This window comes from Stegodyphus dumicola, chromosome 7 (genome assembly GCF_044657685.1).
Source record: "Stegodyphus dumicola isolate Sdum_Otavi_A_Nest chromosome 7, ASM4465768v1".
Classification (NCBI taxonomy): domain Eukaryota; kingdom Metazoa; phylum Arthropoda; class Arachnida; order Araneae; family Eresidae; genus Stegodyphus; species Stegodyphus dumicola.
The window spans coordinates 88,936,687-88,959,510 of record NC_140774.1 but is presented as its reverse complement, the minus strand read 5'-3'; the positions used below and the strand labels follow the sequence as shown (position 1 = coordinate 88,959,510).

The window sequence follows — 22,824 nt, the reverse complement described above, 5'->3', positions numbered from 1 at the left end:
CAGCTGTGGAGTTAAGGCGACGCTTCTGCGAGGCGAAAGCCAAAGAAAGAAACAACCCAGAGCCCGTGAGGCGAGGTCGATGAACTCGGTACAGTAGCGGGGTGGCAGCAACGCAAGGAAACGGAGAGCGAAGCTATAACCCACCTCGGAATGTCGGATATAGCGACCTGCCGGTTATGAACTATACCATAGATATATCTATGAACTATATTTAGGGGGTTGTATTTCATTTCTTCTAAATAAAGTTCTTAAATTTTATATTTTAAAGACAAATACAGAGTTAACAATTAATTTTTTACTGAAAATGTATTAAATCCGAAAATACTTTTTACTAGAAATTTTGGAAAAGAGAACTCTTTCACTAGTTTGTCTAAGAAAAATTAGTTCACATTAAAATTAATGACTACATTTAAAACACTATTAACTTACGTGAAACGTGCCCAAGAAACAAAGCACGAAATCTTACAACACTTACAACCAAAGGACTCTCACCTAACGTTCCAAAAGGCGCTGGAAGCCAAGCATTGAAAGTACGCTAAGGCGCAGATTTCAAGAAACTTGTTTGTGCGCGCCTAGTAGCATTTCAACTGCAGATCGGCTAACTGTCTGACGTCGGACGGATAGACATTGTGTTGTTGGCGGGTTGGCGCGTTATTTTGCATTTGTATGTAACACAGGTTGTGTTTGCTTCCTTTGTAAGTTCATTTTTATACTTGATTTAATTATAAGTGTCTGTATACCGTGTGATTTTCCTCTTAACTTTTGTTAAAGCAAAATGTATGCATTTATTTGTGCTACTTGCTTTCAATTTAATTAAAGATTATGTTTTCCGAGTAAAATTGTACTGTAAAGTTATACTGTATATGAAAAAATATATAAGATCATTCAAAATTAGTCAACATGGTAACTTAAGGTTCCTGCTGGGTGTGCAATTTACGCAATATAAGTGACATTTTTTGCTGATTTTTGGATGTTACCCTTTCAGTTTGATGACAGATCATATTGAACATACCCTGTCGTATTTTAATTTGATTTACTTTTTTTTATTAATGTTGACTCTTTATGTGGAAATACAATCATAGTCGGTGTTGTTTTATAGTATTTTTAATTGGGTGTTTTAAACATAATCTCTTAATGTTTTCATAGTTTAAACTTTGTAGTAATAAGGGCATGTATTTTTAGCCCAGATTTAGCTAATATCTGGAAGCTGTTATATCCAAAAGAAGACTGAATCAAATTATGCGTAAGTTTGTAAAGACATTAGGTTATTTTGAAACAGGAGATGGGAAAAAGGAGCAATGCCCTCGCCGGGACTCGAACTACAGACCTTTTGAATATGTGCCGAGCGTGCTGGCCACTACACCATGAAAGTGGGAGAAATTCTTTATATACATCCCCTTTTAAAGGATGACTATGGATTAGGGGACCCAATTGCCAAATCCTGGTGGTGGAGATTCATCATCCACCACCTTTTTAGTTCGGGTGTCACTGTAGAGACTAAGTTATTTCAAAGCAAGAGACGTGAAAAATAAGTAATGCCCTCACTGGGACTCGAACCACGGACCTCTTGAATGTGCGCCAAGCCTGCTGACCACTACACCTGGAAAGCATGCTAAGAAGGTGGGAGAAATACCTTGTAAGTTTTAGCTTTTAATTTCTTTAGTTCTGAGTTTTAACAGTTATCATTTTATAAATGCTATTTCTTTTTCTCTGTCCCCTTCTCCCCCTTTTTTAAGACAGATTTTTGTGTTTAATGCTGTATGCTTTTTGAGTATCTGCAGTCTAACTGAAAAGTAACAAGTTCTTTGTCGACTTTGGAGAGAAATAATAGTTTGGATATCTTTACATCTATTTCGACAATGTACCCATTGCTATTTATTTTTGTACATTCTCCTTTTTCCATATATGATATACATGTTTCTTGGTACTACATGTAGAAAGATAAGTCTGAGATTTTGCTGAAGACGGGGAAAACTGGAGTAAGCAGTCCATCGCTATGCTAAGTTGCCATAAGAGAGATGATAATATGGATCATATTGGCAAAAATGTCCAGAGAAGTCGAAAACTGTCTGAAAGAGATGCTATCCACATAACCTGGGTTGCCATATAAGTACTTTTTAGGAGCAACATAAATTACTATATAAATGCTTTTTGATGATATGATGTATTGCCTTATCAAAACGTTTTTGTAGCCTTTAGATGTGGATAATCAAAAATACCCTAATTTCATATCATTGGTTTTCATTTATATTTTTTAGTTTGCTGACTAATATCTCACTAGTGTTGTAATGAAATTTGTTATGTGACTTATAATTGTTTTCCATTTTATAGATTTATGTACTTGTTTGGTACTTGCATATTATCGTAACCACCTTGTGCAATTTGGTGAATTTTACAGAAGAAATAGAACTTTATTGTAAAAAAATTAGTACTATTAATTTACGTTTATTGTAAAACGTAATATATATTACATAGATACATGTACATTCCGTGTTTGAACTATGATTTATTTCAAAAGGCCATTATTAAACCTAGTTAGTAATAGGTTTTTTTTTTTTTTTTTTTTTTTTTCTGTAGTAGAAATTTTGTTATGATTGCTTTGGGAAAGAATTTGAAGCATTGTGCATTTAATGATTTGTAGCAAAATGGTATATTCATGCAGAAATTTCTCCTCTCTTTCTTCTATTATAAAAAAATCCTATAAGTACAAATTTTAAAATCAAGTGTAAGACATGAAATAGTCAATTTTTTTTTTATAAAAGGCCATTGGAACATGAAATACAACAAAACGAGTGCGTGCAAAAATGGGGCCGTTGGAATCTGAATATTTGTCATTGTTACCAGAGTTTGGTATATTTTGAAGCTCATGGTTTCTACCAAGGTGTTTGGTAATAATGCGCAAGTACCTTTTTTTTTAAAATTATTTCATTTTAAAAGTTTTTCTTTTGTTGGGAATGCAATAGAGTAGAGTCCTGCAACCTCGACATTATGTGGACTGAGTTTCTGAAAAGTCAAGTTTTACGGAATAAGGGATGGGATTTTCAGAACTCTTTAATATTTAACTGTAAGTTACTCTAGACCAGCGGTCACTTTAATCAAGCTTTTGACTAACGTGTACTATCTAAATAAAAATTGAAAACCTTTAGTACCACCAAGACAAAGTACTACTACCACCGCCACTCTTGAACAAAACTCCGATCTCATAAATTTAGAGTGTTGGAAAGAAAACTCAGTCAGGATGTTGGGTTTTCAATTTTTGAATTTAATAGTTAAAAAAATCTTTCTTCTTTGCGTTACCACCTATTTTTCTCATGCGTACCACCAGTTGAGAACCCCTGCTCTAGACATTTGTAGCACCATATTGGACATGGAAAAGTACAGCATACAATTAAATTAATGTTGATTTTTGTGTGTCAAGTTCTAGATCAGTAGGAGTCATAAAAAGAACAAATACCCTAAGGTAACTGAGTAAAAAAACTTACATACAATAATGAAGAAAATTATTATTAGTTCTTGGTAGAAAAATATCATGTGATGGTAGGTTGTCTCTCACTCTCATTCCATCATCGTGCAACTTCATCCCATAGGCGACAGAAGAACAAAATGTACATACCTGATGCACCTTGCTCCTCCATGTAACGGAGCATGCCTTCAGTCTTTCACTATGCATCATCATATTAGCTTTTCCATTGTCTTCAGTTTTCTGATTCATTTTTATTTTTATCCACATTGTCTTTCACCAGTGCAACTATTTCTACAATTTTCATCAATAAGATTAACAGCGACTATTCCCGAAATCTGAGGAGAAGGGGAGCAGAATTTTTCTCATCCATATTTAGGTTGGAGCTGTTTTTTTGAGACACTGTAACTCTGACCTGGTTTTAGGCCACTATCTTCAAAGTGTTAATAAGAATAAGATGAGTTTCTGATTTTTGGGTGCCTACCTTGCTTCAAGTGTTTAAAACATAGAAAGAGTAAAAATGCATTAAAATATACTTCTGTGCATGTACAACCTAAGCCACATGTTTTTAAATTAACAGAAGATTTATGAAACAAACTTTGGGGAAACTTTGGGGAGAAACAGTCTTACCATTCTGTACATATACACCTTCAGGGATCAGCAGAATGGGAGGACAAAATGTACAGGAGTACAGTTCGTCATAATGTTAAGTCTAAGTATCAGTTTATATTCATTCATCATGCCAACTAGTATATTCATTTCATCATGCCAACTAATATATTCATTCATCATGTGAACCATGCAGTTAATATTCAGTCATCATGTCGACCATGATAATGCACTTGATGCATAAATAGCAGCAATTGCTGAACTGTTGCCACCCAAAAGTTTCTGTTTAAAGTGAGTTTTGAGTTTGTATCTATATGCTGTTTATTTAAGTAAATTCCTTATGAAACTGTATTTAATAAAGTAATAAATATAAATTTATATTAACCCTTTGAGTGGCATTATACAAAATAATTTAAATTTTAGTAAAATTTTGCATAACTTATAGACCCTAAGGACACAAAATTGAGTGAATTTTAGAGCGAAATCCTAAATTTTGAGAGCCGGTATATATTTTATATTGGTGCGCCTCTAAGACATTTTTTTTTTCCAGGTAGCTGCCAATTGTTAATTTTTGCTTTTAAAATTAATTTTGTGTACTTTTGATGTGCATCTGTAGAGATGGGTGCTTGAATATAGTTAAGTAAGTCTGAAGACAAAAAACTTTTAAAATTTCAGTAGAAATTTAAAATTTTAAAAATAAAATTTATGTATTTATGCACTTTGATGATGCAACCCAGTGAACATACTTATGTAAAATATAGGTAAAAAGCTTTTGAACTTGATTTAAATTCAATATTATTATTTTATAAAAGAAATTTAGCAAATATAACACTGCATGCGTAAATCGTGTCATGCTATAGCTGAACTAGTATAATATTACAAGGAGATATAACTCATTTTTTAAGTTATATTTTATGCTTTACATAATATGTAAAAAAAAAAAAAAAAAATAGTTCATGCTATAATACCAAGAATCCCTCCCCCCATGTGCACACACTTTAGATTATCGAGGACCTCAAGGACCCCTTTTTTATTTTTTGTAAATATAGGTTGTAATATTTATTTCGTTGTTAGATTACATGTATTTTTAAGAGCTTTCTCTTTGTGTGATCTTATCACACCACACAAAGGGAAGAAGGCATGACTCCCGAATGACAAATCAGTTGTCAATCACCTCTTCATTTTCGTTGAATTCTAGGATTTTGGAAAGTACGAAGCAACAGGTGTCTTTTGGGGGCTAACATGCCACGTTTAACCCCTACAATTGTGCAAAGTTTTGATCCCAGACGGCAATTTTGAAATCGATGTGTCTTTCTCTTAGGAAAAGGTGGAGTGCTGCAATTAAAATTTTAGCTAAACAGAGACGAATGAAATTCTAGTGGAATAAAAAATGAATTCAGTCCTAGCACAGGGTCAGTAAACTTCCCATCCCTTAATGAACATAATATTGAATCCTAAACAACTTATATAAATTAATCATAAAAAATTATTACATCATAAACTGTCATAATATAAAGAAATTCTGTTATGTCACGGAATGGACAAGGAGAAGACTGGTGCTGCTATCTATTGACGTGGTACCCTCAGTGTGGGTGCCAGTATATATTATATACTGGTTTTAAAATCATATAAATAATCTTCTGTTAATTATTACTTCTGACTGAAATGAAGTAATAATATAAGATTCAGCATGTGTACATCATATATTTACAGATTTTGAATTTTTTCTTTCCCTCCAATAGAATTTATCAATCTTAAAACATGATACCTTGAAATGAGGTATATTAATTTCATAGCTGCCAAATATTGAGCATTCATAGGATGGTGCTGCCATTTAGAATCGAAAGGAAACACTAGAAACTTATGATTATATCTTTTGGTGTAGAAAAATTAGCATTTTTTCGGAGGTTAAAAAATTGACAGCCCTTCAAAGGGTTAAATTGCTTCTGTATGTGTATATTAAATAAACCGTGTACTGAAGACAGTGAGTGAATTGCTTTGTGTATTGGTAACCATCTGTTTCTCACTAAAGCTACTGTATCAAAGAAATACCAAAAATATATAAATTAAAATCCATGAACTTGAAAGAAATAAGATTTTGTTAATTACTGTTAATGCATAAAGTCAGATGTGATTTATACTAGGGTAATTATGTTGGTACTTCCTCATTATTACAGCCCCTGTTTTTTAAATGCCAAGTTGATGCAAGGATTATTGCCAAATCACTGTTTACTTCTCACGTAAGTTTTGTGGCTGCAATGTTTCCACGATTGCTTTTAATAATTGTATCAAATGCATATTTTCGTCCCAAAGACCTTTCATCACAGGAACTACGCAAGGTATGACTCGTGATAATGGCTAAACATGCCTCATTGATTTACATATCAACTTAACTTCTGTGACTTAGCTTCACTGAACATTTTATGTGCAAACAAAATGTTTTTGGAGCAATAAAATGAAATTTATGGTTCACAGTAAAATATATTTTATCTGCTTTTTCATTTTCTTTGTTGTCTATGATGGCCAACAATCTGAATAAATTATAGATCCCTCTTGTATATGTTCACGGATTTTTGCCATAAATCTGCCATCTCTTTTCAAAATGTGAGCAAGAAAGAATTCACCAGTTTCTCAACGTAACCCAACAAATATCCAGCACTGTGAAAGAACCTATTGGCTTTGTTTTTCACTCATACAAACAGAGTTTTATTTTAAGGCCTTTAATTTTGTAGAGACCCTGTTTGCTTATTTGGTTGTTAGATTACATGCAGAGAATACATCTCTCTCATAACACTTTTCTAGTCAATAGTTTTATTTTCATAAAGGCTCCCACCACATAATCGACATCAGCTCCTCTGCCCAATTGTAAATAAGTAGCTGTTCTGGAGCAATGGATCCAATTGTCAAAATGCATTCTTTTCCTTTAATTGTAACATTTCATGTTGGACTTCCAAATGTTTTCAGTGATATTTAGTTTTATTTACTGGCCATTTTTTACACATTCGAATGAAAGTAAAATGTGTCTTCTTGGAAGAAAATATAGCATCATTTTCATTTCTCACCAAGTGAAACAATTTTAACTTTTTTTTAAAAGGAAAATGTGTTAACAAGGTTGATACTCAGAGTTATTGTGACTAAAGAATAATTAGTTATTGTGATTATTAATTATATGAAAGAAGAAAACACAATTACACATGGTTTATCTTTTCATTTAGCAAACTATAAATGACCATCATTAGGACTACTGACCGTTTGAAGATGGTTTGTATTGGCAATATATCAATAAATTTGGCTGTGTTTACAAAATGATGACCTTAATAATAAGGAAGCACTAGTATTTTTTGAGAAAATTCTGTTTTTAAAATAAAATGCTATTAAATGAATTATGCATCAAATACTTAATTAATACATATTTTAATTTCAGGTAAGGATGGAGGCCTTTTTGAAAGGTTATAAGGCTGGAATAAAACAAAAATCTTCACTACTAAAGAATGATTCAAATGGGCCTTCAAGTACCAAAAAATCTAAAAGACCTTCTCCTTGGGTTGAAAAATAGTATGTTCATTTTGTGCTTTATTTGGTACTTCTGATTAGCTGCACTCCCACTAAAATGTTATAGTCTCAACTTTGGAGAGCATTCACAAACAGCCAATTTTTTTTGTCAAGTTAATGTATGAAAGGCAAAGCGGTTTTCAAAATGGTGTATGAGAGAATACTATATGAGAGCGATTTATCAATAAAATTAAAATGGAAAGAAATATAGAAACAAAAAATTCACCTTTTTTTTGAGAAATCCTTCTTAACCCTTTGACTACTAATGGGACATATATGTCCCTCTAAAAGTTTAAAAATTACTGCTGGGTTAAAAAGTACTTAAAATCTCCTGAATGTTGGGGATAATCTTCCAATAATTGGAAAATCAAGACGCCGCTGTGCTTGTTATACACGAATGAACATAGAGAAAAGAACAAATATAAGTTACTGAATGTGTAATGTTGAGTTATGCAAATAATGCTTTATTCTGTACCATACGATGTAAAATCTATTTCATATAATAAAATTTTCCAGAGTAATAGGTGTGCTTATAGTAAGTTGATCGCTAAGTGTAGGACACGTGTATCCAACCATTAACTACGGCTGGGACATATGTGTCCCAGTATTTGGATAGAAAATCATTTGTCAAAAAAATCCTAAATGCTACCTTTTTCTTATTTATGACATTATTTATGACATTTATTTTCACTTGGATAGAAAATGGGGTAATTTTTTTTTTTTTTAAAACTCGTAGTCAAAGGGTTAATTTACACTTTTGTTTCCTCCTTATGCACAGCGATGTACTTTTGTTTGAAAAACAGAGAACATTGCACACAGCCAAAAAAGACATGGGCTACTTGCATTCTTTAATTTCTTTTTTGTGCTGTTCTCCTCTGCATGTATATAGTGATATGTTTTCATTTTGATAAATTCAGAGTAGTGCACAAATTTGGCATTGTGCATCAGCCAGAACAGACATGTGCTTCATGCGTACCTGAATTGCTACATAAATATTGTTTGGCGGCATCATGGGTTGCCGTATAACTGCTTTGGCCACATATTGCTTTGCCTGAGTATTTTTTTATAACATTTGGTGGGGTTGGGGATTATCAGAAAGCCCCCTTTATTTCTATGTATTAGAATACTAAGAATTTAAGTTGAAATTGAATGCACATTAAAAAATACCAGATTCTTAATGTGGCAATTGATTAAAAGCTGTTCTCAAGCTTTTCAGGCATGAGGAAAAAATAAAATAATATTAAAAAAAAGTCATCAGTTATAATCTTGTATTATAGGATATCTAGAATTGGTTTTTATTCATGATTTTTACTGGTCTTTGGACCCAGGGTATAAAAAGACAAGCTTGCTGGGAGTGTGGAATATGCAGCATTCAGTAAGAATATTCGTTTATCCTCTGTAGAGTGTTTTCGTAATGCCCACCTCCCATCTAATACAGATTTTTCTGTGTCCAATCGCTGTAGAGCTCATAATTATTGATGGAACGGATATATATATATATATCAGTTCCCATAGTATCAGATGAGAAAAAATTTCTAGCACATTTAGGGCTAGATTATCATCTAAGATCACAAGTCTAGGCATTCATATTTTAAGAATCCCCAAATCATCCCATAATCTTGTTTTTCTGTTTTGAAAACAAGTATATAGTGTCTGAGGTCTTACTTCTGTATCATACTTACTATGAAAACATGCAGACTGAATAAGGAAAAGCAATTAATTTTACAATAGTATCTGCCAGTTATTTGATTAAACTTTATAAGATTTTTTTCTCAAAGCGAACTGATAATTATTGGTATTTTAGTTATTTAGTGGATATTAATTTGCATTATTAACTTATAATTTTATTAAAAAGAAAGGAATCTTTGAATCTGGTTCAATGTTTATTATCATATATTTTATTTTAATTTTTTGAAAAAAATATTATTATGTAAGCATAGGTCTTTTAATTTGGGCATACAGAATCCCCGAGTGACTATGCTAACGAGTTATATGTTGTTAGCCAGCTAATATTAATATAAGTTCAATGTATGTTTATACGAGGATTTTGTTTTTGAGATTTTTGGCATGAATTGAGAGCATAAATGAATGCAGTAAGTATCGTTTCTAAATTTTTGATAATACAGAATCCTTGAAATTTAATTTTATTTAAAATATAAATAATAAAAATGGTGCAAAATGTGCTGTTTTAAAAATGATAGAATATAATATTAAGTGTCATTGAGTAATTTAAATGCTGTTTTATTATTAATACCTGATCTCATTATTTATTTTAAAGAACTTGCGTATATTACATTAATGCTATTTGAATTTAGTCGTCCGAAATGTATGGATGAAGTGGTATATCAAGAAGAAGTAGTTGCTGTTTTGAAAAAGAGCTTAGTAAAACCTGATGTAAGTTGCAATTTTGAATATTGTAAAATATTCATATATAATATCTTTTTTATTTAAAGTTTTAAATATTTCTATTTTTCTTTTGCTTAGTTGCCAAATTTATTGTTTTATGGCCCGCCTGGTACAGGAAAGACATCAACAATACTTGCTTTATCAAGAGAAATATTTGGGTAATTTGCAGATTACGGTTGATTTTTTTTTTTTTTTTTGTTATGCTATGTACTCATGAAAATTTATAAAACTTAAAGCACAATATTCAGATTTTCACATACTTTTTAACTAAGAGTATTTAGCACTACTATAATGAATCCTCTCTCAGTGATCCCTGCCCGAAGAAAATCATCTTTGAAAATGGCCAGTATTTCTTAGAACATAAGTAAACAATAATATTCATAGTTATAGTAACATTTTCTAAGTTGACCACTCTCCAGCTGGATGAAGACCATTACTTTTGCAACATGGTGATCTCTAAAATATATTTTTGTTCTCAGATTAAAGTACTGTATAAATTAAAAAATAACACTTTTAGGTTCTTCTTGAAATAGCAAAATTACTTTTATGTAACAAAGTAGTTCATTAATTCAATGTGAATGCAGTGAATGTGAATGCATTGCTTCAGTGAATGCAGTAAAGCCTAGAAGGCTGTCTATTCAGCATCATGTAAGGGCTTGCTTTTGATTTGCTTTTGATGTAATGGTGATTTATGATTTCTGATGATTTACTCAAATCTAATAAAAATATTTATCTAATAAATTTATAATTTTTATTTACTCCATTACTGATTGTCAGTTTCCTTAAGAGGACCATTTTCACAGAAGACCAAAATTGTCTGGAACTGTAAGTGGTCTTCTAAGAGAGAGTTCATTGTAATTTCTAAAAACTGCTCAAGGTATTCTTTCAGTATCTATCATCTTTTATGTGACACATATGAAAACCATGCATTTGTTCAATGTTTTGTTCCAACTTTTCTTTTTGACAGGTTTTGGTACTTTCTAATTATCTGCATCCCTTTTTGAAATGTCGTGAATATGTTGGTAGCTTTGGAGAGTATTTGAGGACTCATTACTGTCTAAGTTTTCAACAAGCTAATATGGAAAAGGCAACAGCCATTTAGGTAATGGTGGTGCACTAAGAATTTTGATAAGAGCAATCATTTAATAAAATTAAGAATGCAAGGAACATTGGTAATAAAAGATTTAACTTTGAGAAATCCTTCCTTTTATTGCACTGTTGTTCTCTCCATGAACACAGCAATCTATTTTTGATTAAAAAACATCAGAGAAAGTACAAACTCCATCAGACAACCAGCCAAACATGTGCTATGTACATACTCTATTTGCCACATAAATATTTTTTTGTGATATTGTGGTAACTGTTTTGGTCACATACTCCTTTGCCTTATGAATACTTTTTGGTAGGGTTTGGATAGTCAGAAGGTACCAGTTTTTTAGTATGTTTTATTTTGTTAGATATATTATTATTCCATTATTATTAATCTCAATTTGGCAGAGATATGTTCCATTCACGAATTTTAGAACTAAATGCATCTGATGAGCGAGGTATTCAAGTTATAAGAGACAAAGTGAAATCATTTGCTCAACAAACTGCAAGTGCTGTTCGCCCTGAGTAAGTTCTGTTCCTTGTTTGCTATTTGATATAGTGTTAAGCAACATATATACATATTAGTAAATCAGTTCTGAACCTGTGCAAAGTTATCATTCATGAAACTATTGTTTGAATTTTTCTGTTCAGAAATGGAATTGAACTAATTTATTTCAACTGATTACATTTCTTTTAGTGGTCGACCTTGTCCACCATTCAAAATCGTTATCCTTGATGAAGCAGATTCAATGACAAATGCTGCGCAAGTAAGTGACATTACTTCAGTTTTTCTTTTTTACTCGTATTGAGAATTAGTACTTCTTGGTAGTATCACATCTGAAAGATAAATTTCAGTATAAAAAACAACATTCTTGGCATCATAACTTTTATTAATTTATAAATTTGCTTGCACATTTTGGATTTTTGAAAATCTCGTAATGAAGAAAGAAAATTAAAATTGAACCTATGAAAAAATAGAAATTTTAAAACCTGACAAGGCTGCATGGGAGATTTTTTGGGTTTTCCCAATTTTTTTATGTGAATGTAAGCCAGTTCCCTTAAAGTCCTCAACGGTGTCCCTCCTTTTAGTCAGATAGCCATTGTGAACTTTATCATAATCCAAGCAATGTAACTTAACCTAAAATTTGGTAATTTTTTCACATTTTTGGTAACAATTTTTCTCAATTAGTATTGAAGCAATTGTATCAATTATCACTTTTATAACAGTTGTGAAATATATATTTTATCAAAACTTGTTAAAATTATAACTGAATGTTAACCTTGTGCTGTTTTAGTCTAGCAAGCGTTGAAATTTTGATAATCTTCTGTAAGTGCGGTAGCAGTCAAAATGTGCACAAGCATGCTAGTTTTAACAGCGTTACATTACAAATCGTTCCAATATTAAGACTCATGTTTTTATCCAGACGCATTTTCCATGCAAGAATTTGATGAAGTAATGAGGAAGATAAATTTAGTAATTACCAAGTGATGAAGAGTCTGTCATGAAGTTCTTTTGTGAACAATAACTATGCATTATAGAAGACTTTGTTCAGATAACTGCAGTTTGTTCACATAATGTTTTAGTGCTGATACAGTGCTGAAATGGGGAACATGCCAAGAGAAGAAAGGACTGTAAATTCAAAAAATAGTTTGACAGAATTATTTGTTTCCTAAACTCTAAAATTCTTTTCAGATATTTATGTTATTTTCTTAGATATATTTTCAAATCTAGATACATATTGAATGTAATATTAGGTTTACTATTAGTATTTTAGGCTACATTTTCTGCCAACATTTATATTTGCTGTTGATTGCTGTCTTGCTATAAATGTACAAGAATTTAAAATACCTGTTACATATAGGATAAAAATAGTTTTTTTTTTTTGTCATATCAGAAGGACACATTCTAAGTATTCACAATTTTCCTGCAGAAACAATGAAAAAAGGAATTTAAAACAAGAAAATTGTATAATTGGCCAGGAAGTTGTGGGGCTATTCCCCCCCCCCCATATTTCTTCGCCACTTCGAGTCCTCTTCGCGCATGCGCGATAAGAATCCCATCTGTGTGTGACTGCAAGAGAGAACTTTCTCCTTCTGTTTTTACAAGTTCATGTAAGCATTTTACTCATCGCTGAGATTCATGTTATTTTATGGCTATGTACATATTTTGATCCATTAAAAGAATTTATTTTTCTAAATTGAGTGTCTAGTCATTAATCAGACCCCGAATTGGTTATCCAGATGTGATTTAGGATGTCACGAACTTTGCTAAAACTTGCCTACAATACTAATTCAGAAGTCAAACAACAATTTTGACATTGCCTACAATGTCAAAAGGCTAAAGTGTCTCATCATGTACACTCTCCTTTAACTACTTTTATAGTTCCAGATGAACTTTTTCTCATATCAATATAGATTTGATTGGACCTCTTCCATCATCTCAAGGAATTTCTTACTGCCTGACATGCATCGACAGTTATACTCACTGGCCTGAAGCATATCCATTGAAAGACACACAGGCAGAGACCGTCACCACTGCTCTTTATGCTGGCTGGATCTCATTCAGTGTGCCTGCTCAGATCATCACTGATTGTGGTAGTCAGTTTTGCAGTGAACTCTTTCGAGAACTAGCCAAGAACTTTGGTATTTGCCTTTCTCACATGCGTATCTCCGTATCACCGCGTATCACCCACAAGCCAACGCCATCATTGAAAAGTGGCACAGATCCCTCAAACAATCCATAATGTGTCACACATCTGTACACAGGTCTATCGCATTGCCTTCAGTTCTTTTGGGACTTCGGACCGCTTGACAGAAAACTTTGAGGATAGGTGTTGCGGAAATCCCCTGGTGCGGTATCGGGACATAAGGGACAGTAATTACCCCATTCCAGGTATTTTTCTGACTATGTGTTGAATAAAATGAAAGAGAGGATCTTTTGTAACAGCTTTTTATGTAGTGAAAGACTCAGATGAAGATGCAATCCTGCATCATGGCTGCACCCAACAGCAATTGTGTGAATATTGGCTGTAATGGTTGATTAATCTAGAATTTTTTATCAAGTTTTTAAAATAAATATTTAAAAGACAACAGTTCTTTTCTTTAACCCGACATGGGTGTTCAGACGTTACAGGGACACAAAACAGAACAACCTAAAACTTGAAAACAAACTATTGTTAACTACTGTGAACAATATTTTTTAAAAATGTAAAAAATCATTTTGATATGCTTTTTATCTCTAATTTCTTTCCAAAGTTGTGTAGAATTTTGATTTTCTGCTATATAAGGTTGCTAAAAATTTTTCTTCAGTTGTTTCTTTGAGAGAAATGCAAGTAGTTGCTAATCATTTGGTGGGGTAGGGGTAACATGAAAGTTAAGCAATTGTAAAGTAAAAATATTAAAAAAAAATTTAATTCAGTAAGTAAAATTTCATGCCATTTTGTAAAAGGTATGTAGCTGTATGTAGTATATATATATAAACCCAAATATTAAGATACCCAAATATTACTCTTCCCTCATTTTGAATGAATATAAGGAATGCAGAAGAGTATGCCACGCATATAATGACTTTATTCATGTAAGATGACTCTGGTTCTTTCATATAAAATAATTTCAATTTTTTTATAGAACTTAAAAACTAAGAACATTATGAATGTTTAGTTTTTTTTAACATTCTAGAAGCAAATATTATTGTAAAAATAAATTAGAATTTTATCAAAATATTTTTTTTCCCTGCCATTGAACAAGCATGCAAAATAAACAAAAAAGGAAAAATAGCCTACTAATGGCCAAGTTAACTAACTGTATTGGTAATTTCCTCTTTTATTCTATTCTTGATTATAAGTTTTTCATGGTTCTTTTGGCACATATAATATAAGTAAAAGTGAATTTTCTACAATGACTTCTGCATTGTAAAAAAAAAAAAAAAAAAGAAAAAAAAATCTGGAGTGAATTATCTAATAATGCTTCTGAAAGAAATTTTTTCTATAGGTTAAATAGCCCATGTGTCCATTGCTGTAATTACCTAAATATATTTTTGTCTTAAATTTATGTTTGTTTATGAATTAAGTAGCAATTATATCTTGTTCTTTTCAAAGTATTTTGCTGTTTCATTATTTTTTAGAAGTAATGAAGTTTGCGTTTTTTTATGTTTAGTTAAATTATTATGATATAATAAATTGTAAATTATTTTTATTATATAGTCTGCATTGAGACGTACCATGGAAAAAGCTAGCAAATCTACACGTTTCTGCCTCATATGTAACTATATCAGTAGGTAAGCATGTTTCAAAGCAATAAAAGTATTTCTTCTTATTTAATATGCTTTATATGTGGGGTATTTAATATATATGCTGTTAAATTTCAAAGTATGTAATAACAATATATTGATTTCCTATTTTGTGATAATGAAGGATTTAATTCTCATAGGCATCCAGTTATTATTAGTAATCTAAGTAATTTCCAATTTCCAACTAGATTGACAAGATTATTAATTTTTGGAAGATTTATCTCTAGTTTTCTACATTGAATCAAAATAAACTGTCTTCATTTCCCCCCCTAAAGAAGGGGGATAACACACTCCTTTGAAAAATTTTCTTTGGATGGATATAGATTGACTTCAGGCACTTTCCTTGTTTAACCGTCTCACTAATACATTCTAATACATTCTCACTAATTCATTAATAATACATTCCATGAAACAATATTTGGTTTCCATAAAACAGTTTTGATTTACAAATTTTTTCTTGATGAAACTATTAATGGTACTTTCTGATTATCTGCCCAAACTTGAAAAGAAATAAGCATGCCTAAAGAATTAACCTATGTCATTTAGAAAGGCAACCCATAACATTGTGAAAACACATTTATATGATAACTAGGGTATGTGTACGCATGCAGTACTTGAGTGCAGATTATGATTTGTCAGATTTGGTGGTCATTTTTTGTTACTAGTAGTTCTGATTGCTGTATGGTGAGTTTGTGTAATTTTTTTTTTCCTTGTAAGGAATTATAATGAGTCAGTGGAATTTATTAGCTGATGAAAGAGAAAGTATTGCATTTATTGAGAAATATGTCATTTTGCCTATCAATAGAGTGTACAACAATTTGCATTCCATGAAGTGATCAAATTTGTGCATTAGTATTGCAGTTTGTGCAATTTTTTGTTTTTTTTTTTAAAGTAAAAACAGATTGCAGAGAGCAACAGTATGTGCAGTGCCAAACTTGTGCATTTCCAGTACTTTTTTAAGTGAAAACAGATTGCTATATATATCGGAAATGACAGTTTTGTGCGAGGCCAATTTCTGCAATTCTCTGATGTTTTTTGAAGCTTAAACAAATTGCTCTGTACATGGAGAGAAGAGTAAGGGAAACGATTTTATTATGAAAATTTTTTGCATTTTTAATTTTGTTAATTGGTTACTGTTTTATGTATTTTGTAGTATGGTATTATTTTCGAAAATGATTATTGTTTTACATGTCTTAGGTTGACAAAAAATTACTTGCCAACAATTGACGACTTTAATAATCAGAAATACCCTATTAACTTACAATCAGGCTTTAAACTCATTTGCTGGGAATTGAATAGAATTAGTTTTATGCTTACTTAGGAATAGCGGTGAAAGAGTTAAATAATTAATTAATTATATTTCATTACATATCCCAGGGAAACTCTTGATTGCTGAATTATTAATTAAAATTTTATTTAATTCTGTAGCTCATTGTTAAGTAAAAATCCATTATTCCTCATCAAATTATTAGTCTTCTGCCTAAAAGTATCTTTTTGGGTGAGAGAGTATGATGCATTTATTTTACTGCACTTGTCCTTTATTTCAAGCTGCGGATACTCTTGAAGTTATTTTTGATGATGAAGTTGACAGAGCCAGTGATTAAAAAAACATGTCTTTGTATTGCTGATAATTATTACTAACTGATAGATTTCTAGTTATTTCAACATATCCAGTTTCATTTGTAACTAAGCATTTCTCATAGCATTGACCAAAATTGATGACTGAGCTGTGTTAAGCCGCATTCTGCATAGGTGTAACACAATGGTTAGTTAATACTCTCTCAGGGTGTCTTATTAATACTTTTGCTTGTATCTTAATAATTTAAAAAGGATAGTGTGTATATGCTGAAAATCTCAATCATCCTGAGGAGTCTTTCTATAAGGTATCTACAAAGGCTGTGTCCTGTTTACTGTTTAACATCTTGTCTTCTTTAGTATTTTCGCTTTGAAATTCTTAGCAGAATCTTTAGATGCTTTTGGGTATATGTGGAAAAAGTGCAGTTTCAGAATGGGGGATTTTCTATCCATTTTGTGGATTCAGTAAAAAAACTTTCTACAATAAATTCTTGCAAAAAATTTTGATGCAAATTATGGCAATGTATAACCTACAATATTGAAAAATTATAAGTGATGGAAGGAAACTAGCTGTCAGTATTGTAATAGCTTATGCTGTAGCCATAGCATGAAATACAGGAGATTTTGAAGTGAAGCAAATATCAGGAGTTGACACTGGAAGGAGTTAAAAGAAAAAAGGAGTGCTAATAAATAAAATGGAATGGAAGCTGTCATGCAAGATTTAGGTTTCAAGACATCAGTCTGATCTTTTGGTGATAGTCAATCTGATAGTGATGGTGAGGACATTGGAATAAAAATTTTTATTCCATATGATGAAACATTTCAAGAAATTGAAGCGAGAAAGTGAAAGATTGAGAACTTCTATCAAGAAATTGCTGAACAAACTAGGTAAGAAGAGCTATGGGAACATAACAGTGACATAAGTAGCAAAAGCTTCGTATTGACTGAGAATAAGGAGTTAACATATATGATACTTTGGATTAGCAGTTAAGTGGATAGAACTAATTTAAAAGCCATATGTGATTTAGAATAACTAAAGCTGAAAATAAAATATTAGAGGTGGGAGAAAAAAATGGTTTTCTGTTTGGCAGGACATTTAAGAGCTCTTAAATTAGATTCTTCATGGAAAATCAAAATATAAAAATACATAAAAATAATACCAAGACCAAAAAAAAGGGAGGGTGGGAACAAAGCTAATAATGCAGTTTATTTCATCTTTTTAATAGCAAATATATGTATGTATATTATTGAACTAACTTCATTATTAAACCAATTAGTGTATTTAAATAAATCTTTTGCGCCCAACCCATCATTTTGTGTATCCTCGTGAACCCATTTTGTGCGGTTTCTTTATTTACAAAGACTAATCTCAGTGCATGTCGTGAGACTACTGTATGTAAATATTTGTGTCAGTATGAATTCTGCTGTCACAATAAATGAAATGCCCAAGTTCCATACAATTCTGTAAAATTTTAAATGTAATTCTGTAAAGTAAGAACTCAGTAATGTAGGTTATTAATCTTCAGTTTTGAATCGTGTAATATTTGATTGATAAATTATATTTCAACAGGATAATTGAACCTATAACATCTCGATGCTCTAAATTTCGATTTAAGCCTTTATCACAAGAAACCTTGACAGAGAGGTTGAGTTATATTGCGACAGAAGAAAATGTGAAACTAGAAGATGGTGTAAGTATCTAATAGTGTGAAATATAAGTACTGCGAATCTTCAATATATGTAAACTTAATTTCAAATTTATACACTGATGCAATTGAAGTAATAAAATGTGAAACAAATAGTTATATTAAGCAAACATATTTCTGTGAAGACCTAGCATATGTTGGCTGTAGAATCTAATCAAAGATGAAAACTTTAATTAATGTTAATCCAAATCTAGATAAATAAGTAAATAAAGTTTGTAAATTCCAATGAGTAACTTTTTGTTATTAACATTTAGTGCTGCAAGAATTAATTACAAGTTTATTTGAAAGTCTGTTAATGTATATGCAATAAGTATAAATATATGAAGTAAATCTGCTAATAAATAGAAACTGAAAAATGCCAAACTCTAATATTTGTCATTTATTATCCAGTAAGATAGTAATTTTATTTGCTGTGAGAATTTCTGCAGTTTTTAGGAGGTTTTTTTTTTTTTTAGATTTTGCAAATATCAAATTTTTTCATCTAGTTTCCCATATTTTGTCATTGTTTACAAATTTTCATTGTATTTGTTAGATTAGTTCATTAGTAAATGATTTTAATATCATCTTTATTAGATTTTAGATTAAAAATTTAATACTGAGTAATCTTATTCTAAAATTCAAACTAAACTTTGAATTTTGAATTACCTTTTCACAGTTACAGAACGAATGGTGAGTGTCTAGCAAATGGCAGACTGGATTGCATAGCAATTCAGAAATGCTGTCTTTTTGAAGGCTTGTCAATTATTGAATGGAAGATTTTTCCTATATACTAGCTGTATTTCCGGATCTTACGGCTTCTTGACTGTTCCTGGAATCATTGATTGCAGTTTTCCTGCTCTTTGGATTAGGGGCAAATGATGCCATTGTCATTGGATTCACTATATGATTACTCATAACAATCACTTTTGATTTTCATATTCATTGAAGACATACTTATCATCATTATTACCTTGGGCAATTTATCCTCCTTTTGCCAGTTGAATGTACTATCCATTGCATCAGTAAAGGCACATCCTTATTTATCTGAAAAGAAAATTGATTGAATACATTAGTCAATGAAACATGAAATTATTAACTTGAAAATTTAACAATAAATCGCAATATTTTTATTGTTAATTGCAGTGCCTGAGTGTCATATCTTGAGGACTGTGTCAAACTTTGTTTGTTACCATGAGAAGTACTTTGAGTGCAAAAATGTCTCATAATTCTGTTTCCAGCAGTAAATTAATATAAGTAAATAACTTTAGTGACTGTAATTTTAATTATTTTTATAAAATTTTCACTGCAAAAAAATTTACAATACCTTTTTAGAATATACAGTACAAAGTCTTTAATCCAGACATCCATAATCCGGAATCATCTATAATCCGCACCTCGAAGTTACAAACTTTCTGCACACGCGTAAACGCATAATACGTTTACGCATGTGTGTTCAATGTATAACGGACGGTATAAGCTAGGCTAAAATTATCTATTTCAGTTAATGCTGCAGATTGCGTTGTTCCTTAATCTTCTAATTGGATCCGGCTTATTATTTTTTGCAGACTGTTAGAGCAATTTTATAAAAAGTAAGCTTGAACTTTCGATTACGTCAAAAAGTGTTTCTGATTCTGGAGCTGCCAAAGGATCTACAAAGCGAAAGCATGTTTCGATCTACCACTTCCGATAGTGGAGAAAGTGACAGAGAGGTTATTGAAAACGAAAAAATTTCGATTGACAAGTTAGTCAGTATTCTCGACACAGCAATTACAGGACTTGAACAGTGGAACTGAACAAGAAATTATGTCTGTTTATAGAATTAAAGAGAAAGTATTAGCACAAAAAACGAAGCAACTTAAACGACTTGCATTGAAAGAAATGTTTAATAAAGTAAACAAATAAATATTAAGCTTTTTTTTATAAATTTTGATATGTTTAGACCATAATTGCTCTTTATTTTATAAATTATGGTTTCATATTTTTAATTTTATAATTTCTGCATGCCATCTTACCAGATTTAAATTGATGATCTATAATCCGGAAAAAACCCTAATCCGGAATCGCCGAAGTCCCGACGAGTCCGGATTAAAGACTTTGTACTGTATTTCATTATAAGTGCAAACACATAGAAACTGTTTTAAAAACTTGGGCATAGGAACTTTTAGCTGTCATGTCTATAATTCAGTATAATTAAGTGAAGTGAAATTTTTTGCACGTGTATTATTAAATTATAGTAAATAGGCAGTCTCAGTCATATTTGTTGCTGTATTGAAAAATTAGTGTTGCGATTTTTACAACTATGCCATAAAGATTTTTTTTTATGATGACAATATTTTAGAAAAGGTAATCCAGGATATTTTATAAAAAATTAATTTCATTGTTAAAATGCATGGGACTAATAAATTTTGAAACCTTTCTCTTGCATCTGCAAGGATAGGAAAAAAAAATGGATAGTAGGTTGTCTCTTTTAGTTTAAAGAACTTCTTGTGTTTAATGCATAGGATTATTACTAATGGAAGTGTGAGGATGCTATAGAACAACTAAATCTAACAAAAGATTTTACACACAGATATAGTTTAGTTTATTTTTTTAGTTGTTATATTTATTCATTTAGAATGACTCTATCTAAAATTGGTCACTGATATGATAAATAAGATACATAATTTAAGATGTCTTCAGTTATATTCGCATGTGCACAGAGCTTTGACATCACCAAAATTTCACTATTTTTGAGGCATTAATATGCATATATCCTTTGTACAATTAAAATAATTTCTTTTGTTTGCTAATGTGCTCTTCCATCTATCTAGTGATGTATTTAGATTAATTGTAAAGTTTGTAGTTTCGAAGATATAAGCATTCATGCACACCTCAAATAGCATCTCAATTTTTGCTTTATGGAGGAATGTAATCAATCCTATGTTAAAAAAAATAAGGCACTTGCTTCACCTTTGAATTGAGTAAAAAATATGTTTTTCAATGAACTGCCGTACTTTATAATTTACTTGTGATGTCCTTCAAGTGAAGTAATTAAATTAAAATTTATTACTGTTATTATTTTGTTTCAATCTTTGTCCATTCCACAGATGTTCTGCAGATGCTCATATGCTACTCCCTGCATGACAAATAGAATTCGGTATGAAGAAATAAAATGGTAATGCAAGGAGCTGTATTGGGAAAATATCAAAAGTTAGATAGCATAAAATCTGCAACAGGTCTACTGTGATAGTATAGATGATGCAAAGGCACAAACTACTCAGCAAAGTTCTAAAAATTACCTGCTTTTATGAAAATATATACATTTCAGTAAAAGCATTATTAAGATTTCACAGAATCGGCCCCCTTGCATTTTCTGTAGATTAATTATTTCTTCAGTTTTTTATTTACTTTTATTGTCTTTAAAAATATTGGATTTTTTGAATCTGTGATCCAGACACAGTTTTTTGTAATAAATCCAGTTTTATCTATGTTAATACCTAACTTCTGGTAATGCTATGTAAGTTGCATATATTAATTTAATAATGTAATAGCAATTTGTAAATTGTTAACATTATAAATACAAGTAAGAAAATAGCAAAATTTATCTACTGATGCTGATTCAAGCAAAAAATAATTTTTCTGGTTTATTGACTAATCGGAATGCATGTTCAAGTGGGATTTTCATTCACATCAAAATCAGCCCAATTTACTTTTTCTTATAAAGCAAGACAGGAAAACAGAATGAAAAAATTTAGTTATTACTACATATCATTTATTGACTATGTTGAAAACCATAGGATAAATTATGATAATATAGTAATATTACAATAATAAGTAAAATTTATTAAATATATATATTTAAGCAGAATCACAAGTGAATTAAATGGGAAAAGTGAATCAAAAATATGTTTACATATGATCAGTAAATTCACCTTTATTTCTGATAAAACATTAGGATTCAGGAGAATTACAGCTGAGAAACAAGGATATATGAAAACATTATTTCAGTGTGAAAATGATAATGAAAATGATTTCTTTTAAATACAAGTATGTATTACTAGTAAAATATTTTATTAAAGTAAAATAATTATTAATATTAATAAAAAGGTATTATTCTATATTACATATCTCAACTAGCTTTAAAGAAGAAATTATGCACTGAAATTATAATAATTTATGCA

At 30.8% G+C, this 22,824-nt stretch overlaps 1 protein-coding gene across 2 annotated transcripts in view; it reads left to right on the top strand.

Annotated features, from left to right (window-relative positions):
- The first annotated feature begins 546 nt into the window (after positions 1-546).
- Positions 547-22,824, top strand: part of LOC118198378 (replication factor C subunit 4) — a 40,683-nt gene continuing 18,405 nt past the window's right edge. Inside the window, exons 1-8 of one of the 2 annotated variants that reach the window (XM_085820566.1) lie at positions 547-695; positions 7,494-7,624; positions 9,937-10,015; positions 10,106-10,185; positions 11,525-11,641; positions 11,814-11,883; positions 15,319-15,392; positions 18,550-18,670. In XM_085820566.1, coding sequence (XP_085676692.1) covers positions 7,500-7,624; positions 9,937-10,015; positions 10,106-10,185; positions 11,525-11,641; positions 11,814-11,883; positions 15,319-15,392; positions 18,550-18,670 — 666 coding nt within the window. In that variant the 5' untranslated portion in view covers positions 547-695; positions 7,494-7,499. Of the gene's footprint in view, positions 696-7,493; positions 7,625-9,936; positions 10,016-10,105; positions 10,186-11,524; positions 11,642-11,813; positions 11,884-15,318; positions 15,393-18,549; positions 18,671-22,824 lie in introns of those variants that run through there. The other variant, XM_085820567.1, reaches the window with a different exon arrangement.